This window comes from Acipenser ruthenus, chromosome 11 (assembly GCF_902713425.1).
Source record: "Acipenser ruthenus chromosome 11, fAciRut3.2 maternal haplotype, whole genome shotgun sequence".
Classification (NCBI taxonomy): domain Eukaryota; kingdom Metazoa; phylum Chordata; class Actinopteri; order Acipenseriformes; family Acipenseridae; genus Acipenser; species Acipenser ruthenus.
This window is the reverse complement of record NC_081199.1, coordinates 40,490,591-40,514,567: the sequence shown is the minus strand read 5'-3', so window position 1 is coordinate 40,514,567 and position 23,977 is coordinate 40,490,591. Positions and strand designations below refer to the sequence as shown.

Here is a 23,977-nt window from a genome sequence, read left to right as displayed (position 1 = left end):
TAAAATACAGTTCAAATTAAAAAGCTGCTGTGCTCGTTATTCCATTCCCTCCCATCAGAATAGTCTAAAGCTAATGTAAAATGAATACTTCCACAGTGAACTAAAGACAGTAAAGGCAAACACCCCCACCCCCCTTTAGCAAATCCACAAGGTACCTACAGGTTCAACTTAATAGGAAAAAAGCAATTTCTGCTTCACCTGCAACACACAGGATGACAGTTAGTATAAACAGGGCTGACTCCTGACATTCATTTGAAACAAGTTTTTCAAAACCTTAAATGACTGGCTTTTCAAACGCTGACGGCCAGTAGCAGATGACCGTGCGCTAGAACGAGCTCTCTCCAGACAGCAGGAGGCCTGTGAGAGTCAAATACGAGTCGGCGTCCCTCGAGCTCTCCTCATTTATATTTTCATTATTGACATTTGCTGGCAGTCAAGTTTGTGCGCTACAGTTCCTTCAGAACTCCAAGCTGTTCAATCAAAGGCTGAGCAGACTAATGTCTTGTAAACGGAAAAAAAAACACTTTCTTAACTTTTCATGAGCGATTAGGCGAAATATAAATATTGACATCAATAATAAAACCTACATGAGGAGGCAAGTGGTTTCTGGTTCTTTAAAGGGAATATTCAAAGACATGTACAAGCTTTTTTCACGTTAATTGGTTTGCTAATTGTACTGTTAGCAGTTCAGGTTGATTAAATGGATTTAATATGCACCAACTATTTCCTGACTCCTAATGGGATAAATATTAAATATGGTAATATTAGCTAACAGATTAGCTTTTGTTTGAAATTCGGAAATGCACAAATGCAAAAAACAAAAATCCATCTAAACATTAAAAAAAATGGTGTAAACTGTTTGATGACCTGGGGCACAATTTAGTTAACTTTTCCCTGGGAAAATACTGAAAAATGAAAAGTGCATTCAATAAACAGTTAATGGATGGTTATGTCTTTGCATTAATTGTTATCCTCTATATACCTGTTGCTCAGATGAAGAATGATATTAAGCCAGCATGCCACACAGGACAACAATTAAGAAGTATCAATAAATCTAGGCACCTAAAAACATATTGATATTGCTGAGCTTATATAAAAAACAGAATGTTTCTGCTGAGCGTTTGTATGTACACATAAGTTGCTAAGTTACTGTACGACACGATTTGACATTCAAAAACCTCTATAAATATTATTATAAAATGTCTGCCTACCGTGCACAATATTAATATAATAGAAAGAAATGAGTATATTTTCTAAACGTTGATAAATATGCAGAAAACAAAACAGAAAACTGTAGTGCTGTACAGCCCCTTTAACTTTTCCTTTATGTGCTAAAACGTGTGCTACCATTGGCTGGAAACTCGTCTTGGAGGGGAGCCTATCAAAACACATTAAAACGTGTGCTACCATTGGCTGGAAACTCGTCTTGGAATGGAGCCTATCAAAACACATTAAAACGTGTGCTACCATTGGCTGGAAACTCATCCTGGAGGGCAGCCTATAAAAACACATTAAAACGTGTGCTACCATTGGCTGAAAACTCACCCTGGAGGGCAGCCTATCAGAACACATTAAAACGTGTGCTGCCATTGGCTGGAAACTCATCCTGGAGGGCAGCCTATTAGAACACATTAAAATGTGTGCTGCTATTGGCTGGAAACTCATCCTGGAGGGCAGCCTATCTGAACACATGTGCTGCCATTGGCTGGAAACTCATCCTGGAAGGCAGCCTATTTGAACTCATTAGCTTAACACAATTAGCAGATAATCAACAGATCGTAGGCAAGTTAAAACTGTCACGTCTGTTTATTAGTGTTGCTGGGAATTTATATAATGAATACAATAGAATTGTCTGTAGTCACAATTTAGCAGTACTGTCTTTGCACAATACCAGAACAGTACATTACAAAGGTTATCTACAGTGGCACATTGTTGCAGGTGTATTTGGAAATCTCATTCTGCATGAATTGGTGAAAGACAGAAGGAAGAATATGTACACAGTCTTTAAAACCCATGTCCATCTGTGTCATCGGCACAAGGAGATTGCCCTCCTCCCGCTGTGGAGTCTCCATTGTTGATGTGTTTCAGTACTTTTCACAGTCCCAGATTCAGATATGCCCAATTGTTGCTAAAAATGAATTTGCCAATGCCATCCGTGAAAACAGAGCGAGTCAACATCCCAAAGACCTATCCGAGTTTTTACATTTAAAACAGAAATGCAGTTCTACCCCAAATAACGACTGTCTAGCTCTTTGTGCCTTATCTGTCTTGGTATTATGCATTTTAATAATACTAATAATAACAATATATCACTTTATTTGTTTTTAGATGCAGGATCAGGCTCTGGGGATGAAGGTAAGAGACAACAGATACATAAACAAATATATAATATTGAATATTTTATATATATATATATATATATATATATATATATATATATATATATATATATATATATATATATATATTAGTTTAAACATATATCATATTCAATTTGAAATATTACATTATTGTGCGTGTGTGTGGAAACACAACCCCCCACACACCCCCACACCCCCCACCCCAAGCATTACAAAGTGATGGATGGATGTTTATAAACATCCACAGTCACAGGGACAGTACTTATCCCATTTATCACAAGGTAAGTAATGAAATCAATTCATATCAACTCTCTTTTCATAACCCCAAAATGAGAAAGCGAGTAATAGGAAGAGAGGGAGAGAGTGATAAGAACGAGTTTGTTTGTAGTGGCTCGGGGTGAATTATGCACAAGTCTTCATCTTCTTCTTCCGGGGCCTCTGCCACCCTCTGCTGTCTCAGTTTTACGGCTGTTTTTTTCTTTTCTAAGCGTTTTTGTTTATGCAGATCAGCAGCTGAAGCGTAACAGACACACCAGAGTACCAAGTTTGTCTTATTCTCTGTAGTGCAAGTCATTGCATTACCAGGCTTGTAATGGTCTGACTATATCTTGTAGCAATACAAGGTCTGTAAGGCAGCAACAGCCAGTGAGCTACATGCCATTGGGAAGGGCATCGTCAGCCCCCATGTACTGTACATCTCTCACATGGAGCCACTTCACTTACCTTCCCTCTTCTTGTATTATTGAACTTCGTGGTGTGTTCTATTTTGTTTTTTAAATGGTTAGGAATTCTGCGGGAATGTCAGTACCAGTTTCTAGGGAGTGTAATGGTCCATCATGTCTTGATGAATCGTGATGCTTTCTTTATATATCATACCGTGATACAAGACCAGGAACTAGATATATCACAATGAGATACAAGACCAGAAGCACAGCAGCTCATTGTAGATCACTAAATGGTTCCTGAATGAAGAATACATGTGTTTTATAGTTGCCATGGAGAAATGCTCCCCCTCTCTCATTTCAATGTCTTCAATTTATTTTAACTAAATGGTCCATCATTGAATATTTGATCTTATTATGCCTCAGAGAACTAGTGAATCAGGACAATCACATGTATCGTGATACATATCCCATATCGTGATACGTATCCCATATCATGATACGTATCGTATTGTGAGATTAGTGGATCATTACACCTCTACCACTTTCTTTTTTTGCATTTGGAGCTGCACAGTTGCATTATACATGGTGATATAAGTTAATGTTTCTTTTTATATTTGTCTATTACAATTCTTTGTAGATGACTGACCGTTACAGCTGTCCTCCTGCTAGCATTGCTCTCAGAACTGTTGCATCACAATTCTAGCGCCACCAGATGTATGATATCGTAAATCATACCATGATTGCACAGGTTTTTTTCTATGCCCATATACAGGCCCCCATTACCCTAAAGGAAAGCACTTACTGTGGTTTTGTAAATTATTCTGAATGTATCATTTCTAGTGCAGCGCTTTATAAAAAAAAAAGTTACAACTGAACTGTGCGTTTTCTTTTTCAGCTGCAGGGAATCAAATGTATAAAAAATACATGAAATATAAAAAAAAATTAATTATAAATAATGAATACTGTACATAAATAATTCAACTGCACGCCTGTGGCAGTGTAATTTATTCATTAATGTCAGAAAAGGTTAAATAAACATTTTAACTGGCGTTAATGAACACTGCAGGGGTATTTAATAAAAGGAAGTCACGGTTTTCATACGTTCTCTTTTTTGAGTTTATCAGTTTTAAGCATTTCAGTTAATTGAACCACTCAGTTTTCCACAGATAGTTTTCTTTTCAATTCAAATTTTAAAAAGTGTCTCCTACCATCTCTCCTGAGTTTATCTCTACTTGGTTTCCAGCTGCGTCCTTTGCTCCTGGTCTCTGTGCTGCGCTTAAAATATTGGCTGGGGTTAACGTTGTCTTCTTGTTCTTTTGGGGTTTGTAACAGAAAGACAGTGATTCTTGGTGGTAAATCTCCCTCCCAACCTGTGAGGGCAGTAAGTAACAGGAACAGAGTACCCAGGACTATTTGGCCTGACACTTCATTCTGAGGGTTAAAAGGAAGTCGGTCATTTAGAAAGGGGGCGGAGCTTCTGTTCATTAACTCATCGACCCGGAAGGGAAATGATGTGACAGCTGCGGATTGGAGGAGCAGCTGCAATCATTTACCAAGGGGTCATGAGTAACAGTATAAGTAGGGGATGAAGCGACGTGATCTGTTCCTTCAGTTATGGTTACGGGACGACCTGGAAGGACCAGTGTTATGGAATATATCGTGAGTGTTTTGTTTGTTTTATCTTGTCTAAAAATACTGTTTGTTATTGTTTAGACGGCTAACACGATCCGGAGCTGTCGCCAAAGGCCAGCACCAATCCGGACAACATCACTGCACTTTGTTTCATTAAGGACTGTATATTCACTACGAGCACGCGAGCACGGACTTGTGTTTGTGTTTGTGTTACGTGTTACATGTGGGTGAATAAGAACGGGACTGTTTATTATTTGGGAACCAACCGTGGATTTAAACAGAGCAACACACGCCACTGTAGTGCGTGGTAACATTGTTTATTATTTACTGTTGTTACGCCATCAGGCAATTGGATTACAAACCATTAAACAACATTGCACCTGGATTATAATTGTCGGTCTGTTTATTGATCACCTGCACCTGCACACTGTTAACCACTTTGCCACAGGTTTCAAAAATGTCAAATCTCCCCTCACCCTTATTGGTTGCAGGCTAAATAGATTCATACCTTGCCAAAAACAAATGAATCAAATCATTAGCCTTAGAGTTGTGGCCAAAAGTTTAGCATCACCCTATAGAATGAACTAATTGTGACATTTCAAAATCTAACATGAAATACTTACTGTATGGCTTATGGCTTAATTTTGCCATTTCTTTAATTTACATGATGTTAAATAAAATATGTAAATCATGTTCATATATATATATATATATATATATATATATATATATATATATATATATATATATATATATATATATATATATATATATATATATTATTTATATATATTTTTTTAATGATATCTCAATCCTAAAATTTAAACGCCTGCAGAACTTACTATATGAACTGTAGTGTGGTTTTTGTTTTTAACCAAAATTATTATGCGTCCTCTCCCTTGCACTTGGTAGTGTTTGTGTTCTTCAGCACGGTGCAGTGCAGGCTCGCGGACTGCAGCTGCTGTCGGCAGCAGAGAGAGAGAGAGAGAGAAAGAGAGAGAGAGAGAGAGAGAGAGAGAGAGAGAGAAAGAGAGAGAGAGAGAGAGAAAGCTTTTAGAGGGCCCAGACTACACTATAAAGCTGCCAGCAATTCAAATGAACTCAAAACATTTGTCAGCAGTTTGAATTGATGATTTCTGGGTTCTTTTTTTGGTTGTAGTTGTTGTTGTTTTTATGAAAATGATGTGAAGTGACCCTTTAAGTAGTTGCGTTTCTGCTTCGCATACACTAGGTACTCACACAGCCTCGCTCACTGTTCCCTGCAATCCAGTTCCACATTACTGCTCATTATCTTCCAGATCCCTCACGCCAGTAGCTGTGTGCTGCAGAGCAGAAAGAACATTGCCTTTGCTCAAGCCAGTTACCTCAGTGGGAGAAGGAATCTTTGATGTGGACAAAAAAATATCTTTGAAAATAAACTCAAGCAGGGCTTTCAAATCGTACTAGCCGGGCACCATGGCTTGGGTTTCAGAAGTCCATATATTCAACATATACGGATGCCCTAAAGGGCCTTATTGCATTTATAATCCAGGTAAAATCATGTTTAAGGAGTGTTTTTTTTTTTTAATATCCTTACTCCAAATAAAGTAGTCCCATGTATAACTTTGAACTACACACTAAGTTAAGACGAGTAAATTAATTCAATTAAAACATGTAAAAGTAAGTACATTTTTTTTGATAGTGTGCACATTGCCATTTGAAAAAATACACCACTACACGCCAAGTTATTTTTTTTCTTCCTGTCAGTGCAGACACACTGAGCAGAACAGACGTGAGGAATAAAAATAATTTCAACGACGTCTCGAATTTAAGTAATTTGTTCAAGATCTGTGTCAGAGAGGGGTGGATAATGTGCACAAGTGTCTTTTTGTGTTTTTCTTTAGCGTTTACAAACCGCTAAAAATACATTCTTGAAGTGAGAAAGTCGGACAGCGATTTTTATTTTTAATTTTTTGGGTATTTGTTTCTGTTTTGCTATCTTCCAGTTCACTTAATTGTTCTTCATCCAAATCGGCATGTCTACTTACTACTTTGGGGTTTTTTGCAGGTAATTGGTCACTCAGTTTCATAGTTACAGCTGTACATCTGTTTTCTACGGCTGTACACTCACGCACACGCACACAGCAGCCCCGAAGAGACTGGCTGCTTTCGTTAAATACCCTGCGCATGGCTCTAATTTACAATGATAACCAGGTGCAGGGGATAATTAATAATAAAATACAATTAAACAAATTAAGGCTTTTCAGCCTGTGACCTTCTGGCAGGTGTAGTCCTTTGCTCTCCAGGACTACACTTTCTCACTATGTATATATATATATATATATATATATATATATATATATATATATATATATATAGATAGATATATATAGATATATATAGAGGCAGTGTTTTGTGGCTGTCAGCCATCTTGGCCCAGGAGGAACAGTCTGGAGTCAAGATGGCCACCGTTTGTACAGCCACCCAATTGGGCTTTATAGTATAATTAGAAAAGTGTGGAATGTGGCCAGCAGGTAATTGATTTATTGATTGTCAATTAACCCTTGGCCACACCCTATAAAAGGAGACAATGAAATGTTTGGCGAGTGTGCAGAGTTCAGCGAAGGTGTCTAGCCGAAAGAGAGAAAGCACCGGGATAGCTGTGCTTGAGTGCTTTGTTTATTTTGAAGTGTTCAAGAAGTGCTTTGTTTGAAACTTCTATTTTGTTCCCGTTTTGTTTGTTTTGTTGTAAATAAAAGTGCGCTCCAGCTCTTAAACTGCAGTTACTGCCTCTGGGTGTGTTATTCTCACCACTGACCAGCCTCTTTACATATATATAAGAGAGAGAGAGAGATGGATATCTGTGTACATCTATACATATGCATATCACCTAATTGATAGATCCATATATGATGTGTTTAATAATGCATCCGTTCTCCCAGCCCAGGCACAGACTGGCAGGATTACAAAGCCAGCTCCATTAACTCAGTGATTCAGTGCACTCAGCCTCCACTCAGGCTACTTTTAATGAAAACGTCACCTCAAACTAAAACGAAATGGAACAAATCCCCTCTGTCTGTACTCCTGATCCCACATTAAATTCTATATCTATGCAAAGGAGAAAAAAAATAAGTGATTTTATGGTTGTCAAAATAGGAAGAAAAAGCTCATTTGAATACAGATGATCTTTCAGGCAAGTCCCTACCTTATTAGAAATGTGACAGATCATCTAGCAAGAACCTGGAATTTATTAAAGAAATGTGCTATAATATGTCTGTATGGCTGTGTGCAAAGATAACCCTGCTAATGTAAAAAAAAAGACAATCTAATTTATTTCCAGTATCTGTGCCGTGTTGCTATATCTTGCATCTGTTTTTTTTTTTTTTTTTTTTTTTTTTTTTTTTTATTAGTCATAAAAAAATATTGGCTTTTCTGTATTTATTAAAAACAAATCTGCTAAAAACACAAACAGATGCTTTGGACAGCCAAAAATATATTTTCTAGGGGCTTATGGGATAAAGTAACATAAAATATTTCCCAGCTGTTAAGAGGGCCTCAATTGCAAAGTAATCTAGTATTTGATGTTCATATAAAGGGTGCAATCCCAAACCACTGGATTACCTTTTAGATTACTGTGGGTGGCAAAAACAATCCAATGGAATTGGAAAAATCACATTAGAAAAACAACTGTTAACTCTCTTATAATTCTGAACATCAATAAATAACTTAAATATGCAGTGGGAAATGTTCATAAACTAAGCAATAGCTCCATATAGGAAAGCAGTATTCCAGAGAGGTGGCTGTGAACTAAACTAACAGAAAATATTGGGCCAGGCTGTCTGCTAACCCCCCCCCCCCCCCCCCCCCCCCCCCGTGGCATTCAGTCAATTAGAAGAAGACGGTTAATTTGTCTTGCTTATTCTTTTTTCCTTTTCTTTTAGTTTAGTAAGCATACCTGTGCAGCATCAGGGTTAGAAAGGGAGCACTTGTAAGTATTGCTAAATAAATGGAGAAAAGCATGACTTCATTTCAGTGGCTCCAGTAACTGTAACTGGGTTATACTTTACAGAGGCTGTAAGGACCCTTAGCAAGCTCAGATCAAACCATCTAAATAGCTGGGTTCTTTTGTTGGCGTATATAAATGTAAAGATTACCTTATAATGTCAGAATATCAGCTCTGTAAAATGATATCATTACAGAAAAAAACTAGGCAATCTTTTCCCATTTCTGTTTTGCTTCCAGTGCTACAGCAGAGCATTAAGGTGTCATTTATAGCCAAGTGATACTGTCGGAAGTAATAGCAGGAGTAAGACGAATAGGCTTACAGAATGGTAAACCATGAAAGGATGCAGTTAACAGACAACCCTGAATTATATTTTAAGCACAGTATAGTATAGAGTGGTACGTGTCCACCCTAATGACTTGTCCTTTATGTTGTTGGCTGAGGCAGATCATCCACACTGACTTCAATCATCACAAAATACAGTGTAAGAGAAAATAAAATTGCTAAAAAATCTATATGCAGTACATGAGACCCGTTCTGTATCCTGTTTAAATGTAACGGGCATTGTTGTGTGATACACTGCTGTTACGGATTGGGTCCCCTGTGGGTGAGAGGAGATGAGGTTAAAAGCCCAGCTCTTTTGCATTGGCTCACTGGTTCACGCTTAGCCTCTGAATCATTTGTGATGCAATACCCCATTGGGAGTTACAGCAACAGTTTAGATACAGAACTATACATCTACAGTATGCTGTGACAAACATATTATAATGTAATTGATATCCCTCGTGTGTATACTGCATGTGTTTATTGTGGAGGAGACGTCAACCCTGAAAGCACCACGTGTTTCCCTTGGTTAAGCCAGTATCTCACCGTGATGTCTGACTACATGGCAGTTCAACCACCCAACCCCGTTTTTCAACCCATTAAACTCAGGGCATATACTGTTTCAGGTTCTCCACTACAAGCCCTGACAAGTACGTGTGAAAGTTTGTGTTCACTTTGATACTGGAGTCACCTGGTTTAACATCTTCACGTTGTACGGGGCGCACACACACACACACTTTCCTTCTGTTTCCTTCTGATTTTTTAGCAGTGGAGGTGGAAGTGGAAAATAAAGAGGAATGAGACAGTGGCATTTTGTAGTACCTGTACACCATTATAAAGAATAGAAAGCAGAGTCTTCATTTTTAGACACGTACGCATAGAACGCAGCCAGGGAATTCCACGCATGCAGAATTCAGTGCGGAACTAGTTGCACAAAATTTAATAGGCAGATTTTTTTTTTTTTAAGTTAATATGTTGTGTGTGTAGTTTGTCTCTTATTGTTGTGCAGTTTGGATGAGGGGACTGAAAAGAAGAGCAGATTTGTACATTTTTTTTAAGGCTGTCTGAACCTGTGGTTTATACAGATGTAAGCATGTTCTACTCCTTTTTGATATCAGGATCCACAAACCAGAGGTGAAATGCCTGATGCGTACAGTGGGGTGCACTTTACTGGATTGCTCTAGTTTTTTCAGCTTCTCACTTTCTCAGTTTTCTGCTGCTGATCTGAGGTGAAGATGATTGATTTTACAGGTGGCACCGCAGACTTGCTGCAAATAATGAGGCAGTAAACTCCTGTAGTTTATACAGATCTCAATGTGTGCCTGTAATTTCAGTGATAATAAAACTTCAAGAGACAGGTGGCAGTGACCCGGTTCCCTCGTAGCCCCGCCTCCAGGCTCCTTCATTGGATAAAAGATAGCCAATGATTAAAGGAAGCTCAACGCGCATCCTGAATAATTTATATTGTATGTATTAGCAGGAGCTGTGAGGAGAAGTGCTCGAGCAGGTTAAAAGAGTCGTCCCTCTGATCTGATGAGGGACATCTCTGTACCCTCGGCATCATTAGCAGATCTCTTCATCTCACTTTTTCTCAGTTTCGCAGCAAGCAGAGCACATCGTGAAACACTGAACCCACTGAAGTACTGTATAAATCTGCTTTACAAGGCATGATCAGTAAATTCACTTTTGGAGAGATTCCGCACAATGGTTAATAGAGATTGATGGACACACAGCCATTAGAAAAGCTGCTCTTTGGGCAATACAAAGCTGTGCCCCCATGCCTTGGCAGATGGAGCCTCGTGTTCATCTAAAGTGAACACTGCTGACCAACGTGTTTGTAGCCCCTCCACTCGTCCCCTTTTATCTAAAATGAGAGAAAGGTTTTGTGTTCAAGAAAGATCCTACAGTCATGCCTTCTATGCAGTAGAACAATACAAAGATCCTGCAGTCATGCCTTATATGCAATAGAACAATACAAATCTCTGGTTTGATTCCAAAAATGACCAGTTGCTGCACAAAGGGATCCATTATATTGACCCAGTCTGCAGTGGACCTAAATACAGGCACTGTGGAAATGATTGACATAGAACCCTCTGTGTACACTGGAAGTGTCCCCAGTGTATTTTGTGTATGTAAAAATATGTTACACAATAACACTATTAACATCTCATCAATTCAATACTGAATAGTCCACTGCTGATAATACATTGTTATTCACTCTTAATATTTGCTTCCATAACTTCAAACATTAAAGCATGAGATACATACTGTAGCAGTACTTAAGGAAACTTGGTACCAATTTTAAAAGGCTCGACGAGAAGCCTTTCTAAATGTATATATGTATTGAGCTCTCATTTTAACACATAAAGACATTATTAGCACATGCCCTTGCTGGCTGTCGGTAGTTTGTTTCTACGTGCTGGTTCAGCTCAGTCACGGATTCTGCTTTGCTTTCTCAGTTCTACGTCAGTACCGCTCTGCAGGGGGCTTGGCTGCAATTCCTCTGCTCAACCAGAAGGAACATTCTATTGACTCCAGTGCTCTCACAGGAGTACAAGAGGCAGCAGCAGCAAGCGTCGCAGATATCACAAACACGCTGGGGATGTGAATAAGAAAAAACAACACCATGCACACTTCATGTATTCCTGCAACAGCATGTTAAACCTTTTGCAGGCTAGCTGGGAGACGAGAAGAGGAGTTCTGGAATCTGGAATCAAAGCACAGAAGGCACAATATGGTCGGGACAGCTTTTTTTTTTTTCCTGCCTGTGAAATGCTTGTGCAGTGCAAATAGAAGTACAAGAGGCACAGTTAGCATGTAATACAAGTGTTGACATGCTAGTGGTATTGCAGCAGTATGGGCCAATGCAACTGCATTACAATGGAATTCTGTCAGTTACAATGTGCTTCCCTATCATGACTGCGCCACAGTAATTGTGTAGCCATTGCCATTGCTGCTAAGGCTTCTCCAGGGTAGTTTATATTATAAAAAGATACAGGCACCATTTTATTCCCATCAAACAATAGAACTTGTTCCTCTTGCTGTTAAGTATTTTTTAGTTTTAATTATCGATCATTCCCTAGCAGTGTGCTAGCTGTAGTTCTTTCCTGTTGGCTGTCCTGGCATGACCGCCGAACAGGGATGATCAGGCGATTAGATCTCTCTCTCTCTAAGCATTGTCTGTAAAGCCTTGCTGTTCCTTTTCTAGTTAAATTATTTGGTTTCAGGATAGAAATGATAGAGATTTAACAGCCTGTCCACAAGGTCTGTTTCGCAAGTTGCAACTTGAATCAACCACATTACTATCAGAATTGTTAACTTGAAAAGCATGTATTGAAACTACAGTATATTTAGAAGACAGTGCCTTGATTGACCCTGTTGATAAGAGGCAAGGTTGTGTACATCAGTATGCAAAGCAATGGTGAACAAGCAGCATTAGTGATTGCATTAGGTCCTGTTGCAGTGACATTGTTCTGGAATCTGGGGCTGTGATTTAGTTTTTTAATTATAATGAGACTCTGTCAATAAGAGGCTAATTGTCCTATTATTCCTTGGTGGGTTTTTTCTTTGTAATTTGCTGAATTAACTATTGCAGTGCATGCAGCAGTTTATGCTCCAATTCTCAAGATCTAAGGTAGTGACTCCAAGCAAGCTGCAATGCCTTACAGACACCCAGGAAATCCAAAATGATTTAGCCTGCACACCGAGTGTGGCAAGTGTCTGGGTACATAGCCAAAAGTGTAGAGTACAAATCCAAGGAGGTTGTGACAAGGTTGTATAATGCACTGGCGAGACTGCACATCCTGTGAACAGTACACAGTACTGTGTACAGAGGGTCCTCGTAATGGTGTGTTGTAAATATTTGTGCAAAGAATTGTCTAAAGTCAGCAGTTCATGGGAATATACCCAAATGCAATGTAAACTGTATAGGAACACTGGAGTCTTTGATGACTTTCCTTGGTTGAAGACCTGATTTCAAAGTAGTGATTGATCCAGATCTTCTAAGAGACATGCACAGACTACAAAAACAACAAAAACAATATCTCACCTATACCACTCCTTGTAAAGGCACTATGTAAAGGTACAGCCTCTAATTTCCCAAAGGAATGCCTTTCAACAGGAGAGGCGATAGCTGCCAAAGGATCTGTACCCAGGGACTTCCATATGCCCAATATGCAAGAGGGGCTGTGTAATCAGCATGTGTAGCATTTCTGCAGCATCAAATTGGCTCTGAAAAAAAGAAAAAGAAAAAGGCTGACAATTTGCATTATTCTAGAGCCTAGTGTTAATGAGACAAAAGATGGCTGATTGCCAATTGTCAGGACATGAAACAGCGTTGGGTCACAATTCCACTCTGCTTTCATCGGATTGCATGCAACAGAGAAAGGCAATGAGCTAGAAATAATAACGAGCTTGGATCCTGCAGCCACAATCAACTCCACAGGGCAGGCGTTTAAATGAAACTGAATTGATTCTAAAAGTCTGCTCTTCTTCCCTGTATATTGATTGCTTATTAGAGTGCAGTAGCTTTTTTGGGAGAAACCTTCAATCTCATTGATGTTTTACTTATTTATTTAAAAGTAATGTATGTGCATGAGACACCATAACTCATAGCAGAATCTCTTGTGAGGCACAGACAGACTAGTACACATGCAATAGTGTCTTTGAATTCAATTCAGGTTATTAGTGGTGATCAGCTAAAAACTGCACATTAAGCTTACTTTAGAACTGACCCTGCAGATTCAATAACATTATAGTTCGGGACACCATCCACAAGTTCTGTAGCGTGAATTAGCAGTTTGTGAATTAATTGATTTTGATTGTTATGGGAGTTGGACAAATGCAGTTGCGCTCCTCGTTATTTTAGGAACTTAGACCAAGGTCTGCTTGCAATGGTGGAAATGGAGGGAGGCAGTGGGTTAAAAATGCACATGAACTCAAGGGACACTAATTAACTGGGTTGTAGTGGCAGGTGACACATAAAGTACTGTAGGAAAATGTCGTGTTTAACACTAGATACATTTGAAAATGCTTTAAATTATGTCACTATATGAAAACTACTTTATGAAAACCCCTTTATGAAAACCAGTTGCTAAAAACGATTGAGGAACAAAAAAATAATAATGAAAAGTTTTTTAAAAACTGTCCCCTGGGTGTTTTAAGACGTTGTGTAGGGATCTGTTTTTTAATTTGATAAGCCTGGGTTTAAGCAGTTGCTCCGTGCTCTGACCAGCTGTGGCTGTGCCTGAAGTACAAATGAGCAAAGCAGCTTGAGCGCCTTATCTTTCTGAGACATTGACTGCCATCTTAGAGGCATCAGGCTAAGAATTTCTGAGCTAAGGAAATGAATTTCTTTATAGGCAGAGCTCAGTCTCACTTCTGCTGCTGCTGTAACCTGAAAAGAGGTTTGTACTAATCCAGCGCATTGAATACCAGCAACTGCACCAGGCTTCTGAAATACTCTTCTTCAGAACGGAGGCCTCTGTTTGGTTTGCACAGTAAAAGCTGTTGCACCCCCAGCCCCTCCCCTAGATTAAAAATTGTCACATCAGTGAAAAAGAGATACAATACTAACTGATTTTCAGCAAGACTGCTTATATTGTAAAAAATGATCATTTTCCTGCCCACTACTATGCAAAATAACTAGTATAAGTTGCCTAGTTACAATTGCCTATTTTACAAAATATGCTTTACAAAATAAATTCTACATCAAGTGTGGTTTTTCACTTCAGAGCCACAGAACAACTGTGATGCCTCTTTAGAGAAATGTTTGCTTTCAACCGTTTGCTGTACTGTATAATATAATAAGACTTTTAATCTATCTGAATCATCATTTTTAACTTAGAAGAGACAGGCTGAAATACAACATTGCATTCTGTAACCACAAAGCAATGTTGTGCAAACAGAAACATGCTGTTTATATCAGAGATGCTGTACCAAACACATACATCAAGTAACATGCAAAGAAAAGTTTTTTTTTTTTTTTTAACACTCTAATTATTGATAATTATCATTACAGAACACAATACAATGATTGAAGTGTGTTTAGTAACAATTGTACTGAACACGCTAGGCTTGTGCCACATCATTTGTGACAGAGACTCAGGTCATCAGTGTAATGCACACAGCTATTTTATTTTTAATTGCATGTTTGTTAACTGATCTTCTTCCAATTCAAAGTGAATGTTGCTGATGAAGAGGTGAAGGCTACAGGCTTTTCACCACATACCTATTTTTATCAAGAGTACAATTAGCTGTATCTGTAGTAAATGTCTTGGTTCGGAAATAACCATACTTTATAAAAACTACATTTTAAACATAAAAAGCATGATTGGAGGAACGTTTCTCAGCTAATTAAGAAATGAGAGACATGGAATTATGTAATTCATAAGAGTCACAATGATAGGAGTATAAAATATAAAATATAGGATATTATCACTTTACAGGGCATTAATAGCCATGTATTTACATTGCAATAACAGGGAACTTACCAGTGATTTCTGCACTTACATGGTACCTACAGTGTAATTACATGGGGCTTGTAAACCACATATAGTTAATTGATCTGATTACATGGTAACACCATTTGCATGTAATTACACACTATTCCACAAGTAGTTTCCATGTAAGAGCAGTTAGTGTTGATAGTTCCCCTGTTATTACCCTGTTATGCATACACACATACACACACATACACACACACATACATACACTCACACATACATACACATACACACACACGCACACACACATACATACACTCACACATACATACACATACACACACACGCACACACACATATACACACACACATACATACACAGACACACACATACACACACTCACACATACACAGACACACACATACACACACACATACATACACTCACACATACATACACATACACACACACGCACACACACATACATACACTCACACATACATACACATACACACACACGCACACACACATATACACACACACATACATACACAGACACACACATACACACACTCACACATACACAGACACACACATACACACACACATACATACACTCACACATACATACACATACACACACACGCACACACACATATACACACACACATACATACACAGACACACACATACACAGACACACACAGACACACACTCACACATACACACACAAACATACACACAGACACGCACACTCACATAAAACAAACTTTGAAGTACAGTATTCCTTTGAATTTAAGACGCGCTTTTCAGCGTTTCTCACAAACAGTACCAACTTTGATAGATCGGAAATGCTGGACAAATCCCAGTAGTTTTCGACATGCCAAGCAATACTACAGTTCACAAACTGGGAGAAAAACAGGTGTGAGTAATCAAGACTGGAAATGAGAAGCAGCACATAACTGTAATGCTCTATGTGACAGCAGACGGCCGCAAACTGCCTCCATATGCGTAATTGAGATGGTATCTTTGTAAATGCATATTTATTTGATGTTTTATTTTTTCCTTAAATTCTTAAATTCGAGGGTGTCTTAAATTCGAGGGAATACGGTACATGCTTTATATTTCGCTGTTTTTCTTCTTGTTTGATGTGTACTGGCTGCCAAGGCTTGTTAAAAGATACACATCTCGAGAGCAGATTGTAGGATTGAGATTTCTCCCTAACACAGACTCTGTAAGTCGCCTTGGATAAAGGCGTCTGCTAAATAAACAAATAATTGCTGGGGCTTGATGTAGCTGTTCTGCTTGGTCCAGTGCCAGCCTTCCCCCTGTATAATCTGAAGCTGTATAATAAATGAGAAGGATGTGCGGTTTGTTTAATCTGCTTTTTCACAGTCTCTGATCTGTGGTGCTGCATTTGAAATGTGCTCTTCGCTCAGATCTCAGCGCTGCTGAGAAGAGGCTAAGCTTTCATAATAACTCTGGTCTTCCAGTTAATCCCATCTCTTATGTTCTAAAACAGCAGTAAATATGCAATGATCTTACAAAGAATCAATAAACACTGGACTGTTTTCAAATAGGCAGCAGTGCTGTAACCAAGCTGGAACTCACAAAATAGGCAAGCTTTAATTAAGGGCTGGGATATGATGAGGCAAATAGGCAAGATTCAGTCAGTAGTCCTCTTGATGCAATGAAAAGAGCATTAGGAACTTGTTCTATTACAAACTAGTTGTTTAAGAAGGCTAAAAATGCTGATGAAGACGACTGCAACAGTGCACCAACTACGACTGTGAACAAAAACACAAACAAAGCATACATAATTAGTTAGTTAAATTCATTACATTTGTGTTACAATACAAATAAAATGTGAATTTGTATAATAATTCTTGTTTAGGACAATCTGTATTTTGGTGCCGTTCTGGTACCTTCAGATTGAGGACTGCTCCCCCTGTTCAGGAGTATGAGGGCCACCGTGCTGTATTTTAGAGTTGTGTTGTTCTGTCAGGGAGTAGATAGAGAGTCTTCAGTAACAGATATGATGGTGTAAATACAGCCCCATAATACCCTGCAAGTGCTGACAGTTCACTTCAGCAAACTTCAAACAGGAATGTGCTGTCTGTAATTGGCAAGGGAGATAAACAACAGAAGTGTGACTAGATTTGACAGGTCGAGGATTAGTAAGAAACAAAAACACGAAGGAACATGAAGGAACTTGTTTTGCTTTTGTTTGTTTTTGTATTCTTTTATAATTAGCGAATACTGTTTTGAAGACAGGGTTGGAAACTCATCCCCTGAGATGATACAGTACATATGGCAACAGAAATGTGCTTTGATGGCAACGTTTAGAAACCCAAATATACTGCATCATGGTTTCAAATGTTTTTAATTTATATATAAGATAATTTAAAAAAAAAATTCTACAAAGCTGAAGATGGGCTTTTGTCCAAAACATCCTGAAGTAAATGATTTTTTATCACCCCAAAAAAACCTTTTCATCTTTTCCGTTTAGCACTATTGAGTGTTTAAAGGTATGGATTTATCATCAAGCAACTGAGCAATACATCAATACATTCAGACGCTTTAGATCCCACAACACCAGAATCCGTTTCCTTTTCTGCAGCATCAGTGCTGTGACTCTTTACTCTTAAATGAACCCAGTACAATGGAGACTGAGCAATACATCAATACATTCAGACGCTTTAGATCCCACAACACCAGAATCCGTTTCCTTTTCTGCAGCATCAGTGCTGTGACTCTTTACTCTTAAATGAACCCAGTACAATGGAGACTGAGCAATACATCAATACATTCAGACGCTTTAGATCCCACAACACCAGAATCCGTTTCCTTTTCTGCAGCATCAGTGCTGTGACTCTTTACTCTTAAATGAACCCAGTACAATGGAGACTGAGCAATACATCAATACATTCAGACGCTTCAGATCCCTCAACACCAGAATCCGTTTCCTTTTCTGCAGCATCAGTGCTGTGACTCTTTACTCTTAAATGAACCCAGCACGATGGAGAAATATGACCACAGGAAAAAAGGGTACATTTTAAATGCTTAGGTGAGGAGAGGGAGTGTTTCATTCTTCATGCTTGTAATGCCAATTGCTTGTGATTGTTACAGCAGCTTGCTCATTTCATGAAACATGTGAGTTACAAAGGCATTGAAGGCAGAAATCCAGCACTGGCTGGCAGTGCTAGGCAGTGGCTTTAGGGAACCTCGTATCTACTCTCAACCCCCGTCTCGCAGCATGGGTTATCATTATCACACCAGACCGGAGAAGAATGCCGGCCGTTAATACTTCTTCAGAAACATAATTTAAATTCACTGCCAATTACTTTCCTCCCTGGGATGTAATGCCCTGGTTTAAGTCGTGAACAAGGTTGGCAGACCATTAAAAAAAATAAAAAAAGAAGATTGAATTCCTCACCCAGCTTGGAAAGGATTTGGGGGGGGGGACACTGAAAGAGAGAGAGCATTTGAAAAAGAAAGAAAGTTCAATGGAATGTGTCTTCACACTGCAGGCTCTGTTCTCAGGATTAGGCTCAGCAATTTCAAAGTTGCTGTATCTGGTGTTCTGCTCCTCATGCTTCTGCCTGCAGGAGACCAGGCTCGGCTGTCTAGCTCTGCAGCTCAGAGGCTTTTTTTCTAACGTCTGGGTCAGGAGGAGTTGGTGGCTCAGCAGGGAGTCGCTAACCTAGAGAGCTCAGCTTTACCAGACTGCTTTATAAACCTGGACATGCTGTACCGCAGCCGTTAGCGTCTTTGTGTATGACAGGAGGATGCACTGTGCTGCTGGAGGTACCACTGATTAGAACCGATGAAGAAAAGACTCCCAATCTACCAGAAAGGTTGCTGTTAGTAAATCAGCTGGGTGGGTAATAGCAATGAACCAGTGAATATGTGTTCCAGTACAACTGAACTAAGCATGGCGACACTGTCCAGCTAGCAGAGCACATTCCCCATGACTTCTCCATTGCTGTTATGCTAACAGGGCCTTTAGAATGACTGACAAAGAATACACTGTGATAAAAAAGCATATACAGTTTGTATACATTTGCAGAAATGTAGTGTGACTTTTGTAGAGTGAAGGGAACCTTATGAAAAATATTTTAAACACAGAAATAAAGCTGCACACACACAATCCTAACCATGGAGGTTAACCCCCAACAGTGCAAAGGAATGTTCTGGTTCATGTTTATTGCTCTAGCACAGGGCTAAGCAGCCATGGAGTTTTTTCTGCTTGTTCCATTGTAAGACCTTGATGAAGATCATTAATATAATGAAGGACCAGGTTGGGACAAAGTCTTGCAGGTTCCATACCTCTGTTCTGTAACGTTCGTTGAATTTGTGATGTCAGCATAAGACAAAGTACCACCAGGTGGTTAAATGTTGTAACTGCAGCAGAGTGATCAAATTGCTTGTGCTTACACACACACACACACACACACACAAACACACACACACACACACACACGCACACGTTGAAGCCTCAGTGATTACTTTTGCTGAAGTATTGAGTACCACATTTGTTGCAGATACATGTCATTAATGCATTAGGAGCAGGGTCAGTGTGTTCTGTGTACCTTTCAAATGTGACTGTCACTTTAATTAAGGGCTGGGATATGATGAGGCAATTATCCAATCCTCTTATTGACTGGCTTGCTTGTCCATGATGGAGATAGAGAGGGAGTAAACCCAATAATCATTGAGTATTCTGCAGTGGAACAGGCATGTCTCAGGTAGCCTGAAAGACTGTTACACACTGAATCCCCTCCTCCTTATCTACTGTGACAGCATTCCTTGGGCTCTCAGTCACTGTTGGTAAAACTAGAAGCTGTCTTTCATTCACAGTGATGTTGTGTACTGCAGTGTGGATTCATACATACTGAATCACTGCAAGTCTAAAGCAGGGCCTGTCATGTACTAAGCAGTGCATCTGTATTTGCTAGACCTGTACAAGTGGCTACAGTACCCACAATAACTTCTAATTATGCTATCATGATTCTTTGAAGATTTTTCCTGCCCTCACTGATCTCACATACCAATAATCCACTTGGTTGATTCAATGGGTCCTTCTGTCTAAACAGCAGACATGTAAAGAAAACACAAATAAAAGCAAACAACTTTCATCAAATATTCAAAAGAAGAAAAAGATACAAGATAAAATAGGAGGAAAGGGGGCAAGCAGATTTTGCGGTGTGACAGACCTGCTTCTCCGAGATAAACCCTCGCTGCGCTGTGCGTTCTGACAGCTGTCGTTTATCTGATGGCAGCGATTGCTTATCGGAGCTGACCCTTGCATGTAGTCAGGTTTGAACACTGTGCTGCTGGGAGATAACAAACCCCTGCAAGATGGAAGACACTGTAGCACTCCCCACCTTCCCTGCTCCAGCGCAGAGGACAAAAACTTGGACTGTGATTACTTGTTGCCCTGGTTACTAGGAGGAGGGTGCGTTGATAAGACAAATCATTTTAAAGCAGGACTCCTAAAGGGCAGCAGTGGACAGTCTGCAAATGTTTTGTTCAATTAATTTTAGGTTTTGAATGTTAAAATGAATCATTAAATCATAAAATAGCAGTTTGTTAAGAGCTGCCGTGCCATACACTGAGATGCGCAAGGACTATACTAGCTTAAACTATCTAACTTAAAAATATATATATATATATATGTGTGTGTGTGTATATATATATATATATATATATATATATATATATATATATATATATATATATATATATATATATATATATATATGTGTGTGTGTGTGTGTGTGTGTGTAGATGTATGTGTATATATATATAAGGCAGGAGTGTATTTGCACAGGCTTCATTTTGCCAGGGAATGGGCAGCAGTGTGGAGTAGTGGTTAGAGCTCTGGACTCTTGACCAGAGGGTCGCGGGTTCAATCCCTGGTGGGTGACACTGCTGCTTTACCCTTGAGCAAGGTACTTTACCTAGATTGCTCCAGTAAAAACCCAACTGTATAAATGGGGAATTGTATGTAAAAATAATGTGTAACAAAAAAAAGGGGTAATTGTATGTAACAATAATGTGATATCTTGTAACAATTGTAAGTCGCCCTAGATAAGGGCGTCTTCTAAGAAATAAATAATGATAATAATGGATTAAGAACTCTGAGGTTTAATTTTGCCAGGGAATGGATTAGAACTCTGAGGTTTCATTTTGCCAGGGAATGGATTAGAACTCTGAGGTTTCACTTTGCCCGGGAATGGATTAGAACTCTGAGGTTTAATTTTGCCAGGGAATGGATTAGAACTCTGAGGTTTCATTTTGCCAGAGAATGGATTCGAACTCTGAATAAGCACACTGCAGCAAGCTGTTTTGTTTGATGCTCAAACAAGCTTGAGTGCTAGACTTCCTAGTCATGCAAAAGTTCCAGCACGTGCCAAACACTAAACTCTGCTGACATTCATAATTTTCATGTTAATAGAGCTTATCACAAAACTATTTCAGATATGGCCTCTGCGGGAAGGCAGACAATCAGATAAGACGAGTCTCTGAGATCAGACTGTACTGCAAACATCGCTGCTGCACTTTTCTTCTTTAGAACGACAAGGAATCCATATCAGTGTCTGGAATGTTCACTTTACCAACAGAGCAGGTACAGCATGGGCAGGTGTAGGAGAATCTCACCAGAAACACACAAGCACACACACACGCATGCAGCACACAATTGACATTGACCAACTCAGTTGCCAAATTACAAAGGGGGCAGAAATTAGAACTGCACTCTATATGCATTACGATTACCACCTCACTTCATAAATTCAGCTTTTAGGAGTCTTCTTAGAAGCAGCCCCCCTCATATTAATTCTCTTGCATGGTTTCAAAATTCTGTTCAGAATAGAGCTCAGTGTGTAAAATCTGATAGATTTGTTTCACAATTCCGCACAGTTACTAAAGGTGTTCCTCAAGGTTCTATAATTGGTCTACTCGTTTTTCAATTTATATTAATACTATTGCTCAGGTAATAGGCAACTCTCACATTCAGCTTTATGCAGATGACACTATTTTGTATTCAGTTGGTCCTACGCTGCCATTAGTAATGTCTGATTTGCAACTCAGCTTTGATAAAATTTAACAGGCCTTCTATGACTTGCTTCTTTTGCTGAACATTGATAAAACTAAATTTAAGCATTTTCATAGAAAAGATACGACAGGTTCTCTTAACAGTGTGCAAAATGTTTACTTCTAGTAAGATTGAATTAGATCAAGTAGCAGTTTATAAATATTGAGGTATTTGACTGGACAGTGCTTTGTCTTTTAAAACCCATATTGATAAAGTTCAGTCTCAAGTTAAATCTAGAATTGGTTTTCTAGATTTATGCTGCTGTGATGTTTGCCTCTTGACCAGATCATTGTTGTAAATGAGAATTTGTTCTCAATCTGGTAAAATAAAGGTTAAATGAAGATGATTGAAAACAAGCAATATTTATTAAGTCTGGTAAATAATAAAGCAATCAATCAATTATTTATTTAAGCTGGTAAATCATTTGAGAACAGAATCAGCAGTAGCTTTTACTAAAATGACAAGCAAACGCGACAGAAAAAAACACTATCCAACAATACAAACAGTTAGCACAGAGTGCATTCTTGAACAGGTGGTGCTGAAGAACAGAATCTACATCCGGGATGCAAGCAGAAACAACAGAGAGGGGCGGAGAATACATGTAATAAGATATTAAACTGGGAAGAAATGAAATATTCTAAATGTAGACAGTGCAAAGCATCGTTGTCTGTAGAGAGAGCCCAGCGCCTTCTAAAGCAGCCTCTTCCTGTCGTGTGTCCCTGCAGCTAACGAGGGCTCTGGAGAGACGAGCCAGAAGGAGACGTCCACCTGCGATATCTGCCAGTTCGGAGCCGAGTGCGACGAGGATGCAGAGGATGTCTGGTAAGACCACAGCACCCATTCTGCATTTATACAGAGCTATAAAATAGCATTGAAAGATGGAGCTCGGGGACATTCTAGTCATGCAGGTGTTTCTCAACACCCCACCAGTGAAATTCGACACCATTGCGGAGTCTGGTGGTGAGAATAAACGAAGGCTTGGCGTTTTAAATGTAACGGTCCAGATCATGATTGCTGTAGGGGTACAGTCATTTTAAACATCACATTTTACATACCGATGTGTATAAAACATATAAGTAAGCAGTTTTAGTTTTACATGTTTATAGTTTTCCTTTACAGAAAAACAATACAATACATTTTATTATAGCAATAACACACTCCAGGGTGTGCTGTCTCATAATATACCACACCAGAGGCGCGACCCCTGGAGTGTTATTGCTTACATAGCACAAGTTCACCAAAGTAAAAGTAAAGTGTAATAAAGCATAGTGAAAGTATGTTAAAGCATAGATAAGTGAATAGATTTTAAAGCCTATTAAAAGAGACAAGAATACTGACACACTGCAGTGCGAATGTACTGTGGTAATCTTTTAACAGGGAGAGCCAGGTTACATCCATATTTGAATGATCCTTTTATTGAGGTAGCTTAGTATTACTGGCTGCTGTAAGTGTGAGGCACAAGCTGTGAAAC

At 39.0% G+C, this 23,977-nt stretch overlaps 1 protein-coding gene across 2 annotated transcripts in view; it reads left to right on the top strand.

The window, feature by feature from the left end:
- Positions 1–23,977, top strand: part of tmeff2a (transmembrane protein with EGF-like and two follistatin-like domains 2a) — a 60,083-nt gene that overhangs the window by 17,705 nt on the left and 18,401 nt on the right. For both annotated transcript variants that reach the window (XM_034043707.3, XM_034043708.3), the window contains exons 4-5: positions 2,329–2,355; positions 23,232–23,328. In XM_034043707.3, the coding sequence (XP_033899598.1) occupies positions 2,329–2,355; positions 23,232–23,328 (124 nt within the window). The remainder of the gene's footprint in view (positions 1–2,328; positions 2,356–23,231; positions 23,329–23,977) is intronic.